The sequence below is a fragment of the Penaeus chinensis genome, chromosome 20, assembly GCF_019202785.1.
Source record: "Penaeus chinensis breed Huanghai No. 1 chromosome 20, ASM1920278v2, whole genome shotgun sequence".
NCBI lineage: Eukaryota > Metazoa > Arthropoda > Malacostraca > Decapoda > Penaeidae > Penaeus > Penaeus chinensis.
In genome coordinates, this window is record NC_061838.1 from 16,986,560 (window position 1) to 16,994,059 (window position 7,500).

Here is a 7,500-nt window from a genome sequence, read left to right on the forward strand (position 1 = left end):
TGTGTGTGTGTGTGTGTGTGTGTGTGTGTGTGTGTGTGTGTGTGTGTGTGTGTGTGTGTGTGTCTGTCTATCTATCAGGACACCATCTATTCTCCAGAATTTAGGGCACTTGCACCTAGAGAGCCATTGAAGTGTTATGGGCAGTAGTGAGAGTGATTTTCTAGTTTTGTTGAGGGGTATACTGGGCTTTAGTGCTGACCACAAGATCAAGAGTCCACGAGTAGGAATCCAAGCCATCTCTGCCGGCATTTACCTCTGTTGATGGGAGTCTGTGATAAGAAAGGAGGAGAGAGAGAGAGTGGCACCAACAGGAAGAAAGTGAGGATGATCCACATCTTTAGTAACATATTATAACTGATTAAATACATGATAACTAAGTTTATTTTCCAGTTTATCTTAATAGTCTCTTCAGGGCTGATAACGGTCACTTGATAGGTTAATAAGTTTCTATCTTTTGCAGTACTGTGTTGCCCTATTATGGGTTTGGTTGACCAACAAATATTATTACTTTTCAGACTGTGTCACGTTAATCTCAGTGTAGTACAGATGTTAAGTAGTAGGTTTAAGCTACAGTCAAAAAAAAAGTTGTTGTGGCACCTTTAAACAAGGCAACACTTGACTATCTCAAAACAGAACTGTGTCCAGCAGTGTGCATTTGCCCAATGCTAATTGGGTAGAGCTACTCTGAATGCGGTTAAAGTTTCCTCAGTTTAATAAGTACGGCTTTCATTTTACGACCAAAATTCTGATATTTGCCATTAAGACTAGACTGTACTGAGAATGCAAACTAATGAAAAAAAAAGTTGTAGAGAAGGATAGAAAAAGAACTTTAAATGTCATATCATACTATAATCATAATATAATCATAACATTATAATCATTACAAAAACAATGAACAAAGTTGTGCTATTACATAACAATACAATACCAGTTAGGTGAAAAAAAACTTTATCATATCTGATTCTTCACTTCTTTTGAAACTGACTGCAGCAGTTTCATGAGCATAAATCTGAAGAATAATCATCTGTTAATAATTCTTAATAATACATAGTTCATTACTCTGACATGAATCAATCCTTCACATGAAAGCCATGTTTTTAAATCTCATAAAATTTACTGTATGAACTATAAAAATATCTCTATCATGGTCCCAAAATAAAACAAAATGCGCTTTTGTATTTTCAATTTCACAGGAACATCACAAGACAAATGAGTGGCTCTCAGTATCATATTTATGTGTCTTAAGTCCTCTTAACTACTGAAGTTCCAACAAGTACAAAAGCAACATCTCTTATAAATACCAATTATATGAAAATAAAAACCTACACGTTTAAGGAAAAGGCATACCATTTCTTGTCAGTACACAATGCCACCTCATGGTATCTGAATCCAAAATAGAATCTATATTGCTGTTTTTTCACAATAACAACATGATGCAATTGTTCTGCATTATTGAAAACCTTCAAGTTATCTCTGAACACAATGTTTCAACAGAAACACATATAAATGCAGTGTATCTACCTTGGTTTATCTGTATCTATTCTTATGTGCATCTATCAGCACTAAATGATGGTATGAATTCATCTCTAACAAATTAACAATTAAACTCTCCTTTGATTACAAATATAATGAGCCTCCTACTATCCATATCCATGTACTCTTACATACACTGGTACAAAGATATTTTACATCTTAAACCATGATGACAGATAAATGAAGGAGTTCATATATGTATGGATATATGTATGTATACATATGCATATTAGTAATTAAGCAAGTATGTATGTATGTATCTATGTATTTTAACCCATTAATGCTGGGATGGCAATAATACATGCCATACCTGATGTATTTTTTGTTTATCTCTTGTCTTTACTAGTAGATGGCTCCACAAGTCCTTAAGTTCTACTGTTTACCTTATTCCTTGACTTTTGGAGATTCTTTTAAAATTCTAATGGCACTATATTGGTAATACCATCATAATGATCCTAATTTCAACAATAATAATGGGAATATCATTACTACTAGCATTAGAAAAAAATCTATTTGAAAACTCAAGGAAAGAGGAAATCATTACACAGGCCTACTAAGTGGATCCTTTGTGGCTGAGCACTTGTGGAGCCATCTATGTGCAAACAAATTTCAAAAACGAAAACAAATATGCATTTGCCTGGCTGCATTGGGTTAATAGAAAGATTGGCATATTGAACACTACAAGATAAGATAGTGGAAAGAAAAAGAAAAAGAAAAAGAAAAAAAAAAAAAAAAAATCAAAATTAAATATCACTTGTATGTGACTGATTCTCTTACACAAAATAAATGATACAAAATTATGATACTCAGATCTATTTTTATGAAAATAAAAAGGTGATTATAACTCGAAATTCATTAAAGAATACTCAGTATAAAATACAGTTACTTCATGGAGATATATATTGAGATGCTATAATACCATCATAAAACTATTCATAAAAAGACATTATTAAGGTTCTCCAATTCTGCAAGTCACAGGATGCCCTACCTCTTAAATTTTATTCAAACTATCAAATATAACTGTTTCAGACTGGATTGTGTATTGGTTTGGAGAAAAGGGGCAGTGGAGAAATGGTTTTGTGCCAGGGACTCTCTTGTCTAAGGTTAAAGCTAGTTCTTGGCGACTTTAGTACAGGCAGTGCCACCTCTGCCTGATAGGGTGTCCTCCTCCTGCTCTGGGCCTGAATGAATGACCTCTCTAACTCGAAGCAAGTGGGACCTTGCGGAGCCCTTGTGGTAGCAGAGAGATATTTAGTTCTCAGGGGAAACTTTTATCTCTTATTATCATAATTGCTCTTTCTCTTTTTATGAACCACATTTACCTATATCTATCTTTAACAGTTTTACTTCCATGTATGATTTGTCATCATAAGCCTCAATTGCAAATGGTAACAAATAATCATGTTTCTTAATAACACATTAGTAAAAACACAGGTGGACCTTGTGGAGGACCATACACAGTTTTTACAAAGCTTGATAGCAACATCTCAGGTTATGACATAAACAAGAGTAGTAAGTAAACAAATAGAAACAATAATACAAAAAAACTGACTAGGACATGATATCTTGTGTGCACTTCTATGTGGAAGGGAAACATGTACTCAACTGCATATTAGATGCTATGTAGGATTATGTGGATTACATGTTAAAAGGAAAGAGAGAAAAAGAGAAAAAAGAGAGATAAAGAGAGAGAGAGAGAGAGAGAGAGAGAGAGAGAGAGAGAGAGAGAGAGAGAGAGAGAGAGAGAGAGAGAGAGAGAGAGAGAGGAAGGGAGAGGGAGAGGGAGAGGGAGAGGGAGAGGGAGAGGGAGAGGGAGAGGGAGAGGGAGAGGGAGAGGAGAGAGAGAGAGAGAGAGAGGAGGGAGGAGAGAGAGAGAGAGAGAGAGAGAGAGAGAGAGGAGAGAGAGAGAGAGAGAGAGAGAGAGAGAGAGAGAGAGAGAGAGAGAGAGAGAGAGAGAGAGGAAGGGAGAGGGAGAGGAAGGGAGAGGGAGAGGGAGAGGGAGAGGGAGAGGGAGAGGGAGAGGGAGGGAGAGGAGGGAGAGAGGAGAGAGAGGAGAGAGGGAGAGAGGGAGAGAGGGAGAGAGGGAGAGAGGGAGAGAGGGAGAGAGGGAGAGAGGGAGAGAGGGAGAGAGAGAGAGAGAGAGAGAGAGAGAGAGAGAGAGAGAGAGAGAGAGAGAGAGAGAGAGAGAGAGAGAGAGAGAGAGAGAGAGAGAGAGAGAAAGAAAGAAACACTAGACTATATGGGTATGAGCCTACCAAGGAATCTTATTCATTCCTATTGACATACATCTATAAACACAGTGCACACAAAATATATAACACACAGGTAAAATACAAATCTAACATATGTCCACGGTATTCTCTACTTGCGTCAATCTACTCACATCTATCAGGGACATACTATTTAATGTATCACGATTAAATATTCTTAATCACTTCAGAAACACTATCTGATACTAGAAAAAATCCACACTATTTCTCTTCTTCCAATATCAGATAAGAAACGTCATCCTCCTCCTCATCCACCAGGTAAAGAATACTAGGAAGACATAGAATTAACTTGATGATATGATGTAATTACAAAGAGCAATAATGGTAATAGCAAATATGCAACAAGTTTTAACAAATTTCCATAAAACATGAAGCGGAAGCAACAAATTATAAGAAGTTCATACTAAACTCTTTAAAAAAGGAAAACAGATACTAATGAAGATATCAACCATATTCTATATGAACTGCAATATAAGATGACGAACTGAGAACACAGTAGAGAAAATAATGTATTATGTCTGAAAGATGACTTAGATGAGTATAAGCAATAATACTGAAACAATATAAAAATAAACTATAATCAACAATAATAATCAAAAGGTAAAAGGGATGATAGAAGAACAATTACAATAATTTTAAGTAAACCATATTCACTGTGTAAGAAGTGCCTAAATGCATACTTGATTCATTGCCAAATATGTTTTTTCAACTGATTCATCAAATTTACTTAAACAGTGTACTCATTTGCAGTGTGTTAAATTCTGGTTTACACACACACACACACACACACACACACACACACACACACACACACACACACACACACACACACACACACACTCACACTCACACTCACACTCACACTCACACTCACACTCACACTCACACTCACACTCACACTCACACTCACACTCACACTCACACTCACTCTCACTCACTCACTCACTCACTCTTACCAGACAAGAGGGCAAACGTTGGTACTATGTTCCTGACTGAGAGTCAGTGGGGTGGCTGCAAGAATGGTGTGGCAAGGCCTGCCTGGGTCACTAATCATGTCACTGCCCTGTGTTTGCCAGCCACAGCAGGTGAGAACCAGTGGGGCAGCTGCTAGTGTGGCAGGAAGTGAGTGAGTGAGTGAGTGGCTAATTGCAATAATTACACTAATAAAGAAAGAGCAATAATGCAGTATAATACTCTTAGTCAACACATTATCCCAAATTGACAGTGTAAAATACCTGAATATTTGAAACTCTTTTTATGCCATATTTCTTACACAAATGCTTCACAGACTTTCTAACTTTCTGATTTGGTTAAAAATGACATACCCACCAACTAGTGGCATGCAAGGGCTTGTGTCCAGTGTTGCCACAATTATCTGCACTGCAGATTTTTGTCAGTTGCTTCTGATATCAGTTATATGGAGGTCTGTATAACCAAGGTACGAGTGTGTGTGTGTGTGTATAAAATCATTGGACCGGTTTTCATACCTTCAAATATTCTAAACATACCATACATTTAAAAGGGAAGAAAAATAATCAACAAAAATCATATCATGTATTGAAAAAAAAGACAAAGAATAAAAAATAAAATATATCTACAATGAGCTAACTTTCTTCATAACTTACAATAAACCAAGATTTGAGCTTATATATACTATCTAATATTTCATACTGTAATCTCCCCAGATGCTACATATTCTTGTTACAAGAAACTGACTATCAACTTTAGAGGAATGTATTAGTAACTAACTGTTAGTAAACAGTAATCTGTAAAAGCAACAACTATCAACAGCAAAATTATAAAGAAAATAGAATATGCAATGATAAAAACAAAATCATTCAGGAACTATATGACATCCACACACACAAAAAAGGAAAAAACAAAGGATCTTCCCTTTAAATTTTGAGTGTGAATACTAACCACTTTACTAACCACATATATCAAATTCTGTATATCAGCCCCAATAACTGCGACATATGGCATTTGCTGGTCTTAAGTGCGACATTTGCTTTATCATGAAGAGGTTTTATTTCATGTTCTCTATTAAGAGGATGGTTCCATTTCTTGACTGTGCAGTTCTCTTGTTAAAAGAAATTAAAACAAGTAATTAAATATTAACAAAATTAGTTAGTGATAAAGATATGATATGATATGAACTGCATAACCAAAGTTTGCATTTACTTCATTAAGAAAACTTGAGGTTATAATTATTAATAACCTATGAATAATAATCAAAATTTTAACCACAAATGTCCCTTTCTTAGTAATAACATGTATCTTTTAAAATAGATTTTTTGCAATGTATACTTTCTGTTTATTGCTTAACATTATAATCAAACGATTACCAATGTACTATATTGTAAATAAAATCAAGTCAAATACAGGAACTTCAGAGCTCCTAAAAATTATATAAAATAATTTTCCAAAACGCATATTATCAAATACTATCTCTCTAACATTTATATAAACACCTTCTCATTAATTTCTGTGAGCTGCTTTAGTTGTATTAAACTCTTCAGTAAAAAATAAAGCTTTAAAAAATTCTCACAACCTTGCTATACTGTTTTCTAAAATACCTTTTCTATGTAGGATCAACCAAGTACTGTAAATCATTGCTTGATCCTGTTTTGCAGTGCCTTTTAATCATTGCCACCTGGTACTTCACTTAATATAAAACCTTTAATTTCTCATCCATTCCCTCATATCTACACTGAATCTAGCAGACATCTACTATAAAACTGATTGGCACAATTCTTTTTTGTCTCAACACAGCAACTGAAATCTTCATTACAACTCCAGCCACTATGCCTAAAAGGTTCACTATCTTGGTCCAGATGCTTGAGTAAGAAGGAAATGCGGATGAGAGGTTACCAGCCAATGAACTGGCTATAGGTGCTTGCTCATTCTCCTGAACAATCCTCTTCTCTATGACACGGGATAACAAACTCATTATCACTGGAAGGCAGCCTGTTGTGATGAGGTGCCTCAGGATAGGTATAATTGCAGACATGGATGTGCTTATTTCACGTGATATATAGAGCAAAATATATTTGACTGGTATGGTGCTATTTTATGACAAACTCCTCCAAATACCACTATGAAAGCAAATGAAAAATTCTTGTGCATACCAACCATGTACACACTGGAACATTAGTGATTTAAATGGCACCTGTTCCTTGCTGTATCACCATTTTCAATATCATCATACAACAGAAATGCATTTTTAAATGGAAATGTATTGATTAAAACTGTCCCACCTTTAAAAAGAAATTAAATCACACTTTAAAAAATATTATAATATATCTATACTAAAATTTCAAATCTGAATAAGATTATAAAATAAAACTAAGCCCTTAAATCAGAGTGACTCAAATTTCATAAAAAAAAAAAAAAACTATTCTTTAAATATTAAGTACATCATCACCCCTCAGCACAAAAATAAATAATCTATACAAAAATACCTAAAACTAGAAAAAAAAAGAAAGAAAATCCAGGACAAACGATATAATTATAAAGCTTTATCTGATGTTATTCATCTTATCCTGAGTTATGGAGAACTGCTCTCTTCTCCTGGCATCTAAATCCCGAGCCTTGCTATAGAGCAGCACTCCCGCAATGACCACGGCCGTCCCAACGCCACTCAGCAGGGTCACAGGGTTGCCAAACAGGAGCACTGACAGCCAGATCAGGAAGGCTC

General features: G+C 35.3%; 1 protein-coding gene across 6 annotated transcripts in view; it reads right to left on the reverse strand.

The window, feature by feature from the left end:
• Positions 1–5,343: 5,343 nt before the first annotated feature.
• LOC125035861 (solute carrier family 35 member E2A-like) overlaps positions 5,344–7,500 on the reverse strand; it is an 18,581-nt gene continuing 16,424 nt past the window's right edge. For all 6 annotated transcript variants that reach the window (XM_047628169.1, XM_047628168.1, XM_047628167.1 and 3 more), the window contains one exon: positions 5,344–7,500. This exon is cut by the window's right edge and continues 20 nt beyond it. In XM_047628169.1, the coding sequence (XP_047484125.1) occupies positions 7,322–7,500 (179 nt within the window). In that variant the 3' untranslated portion in view covers positions 5,344–7,321.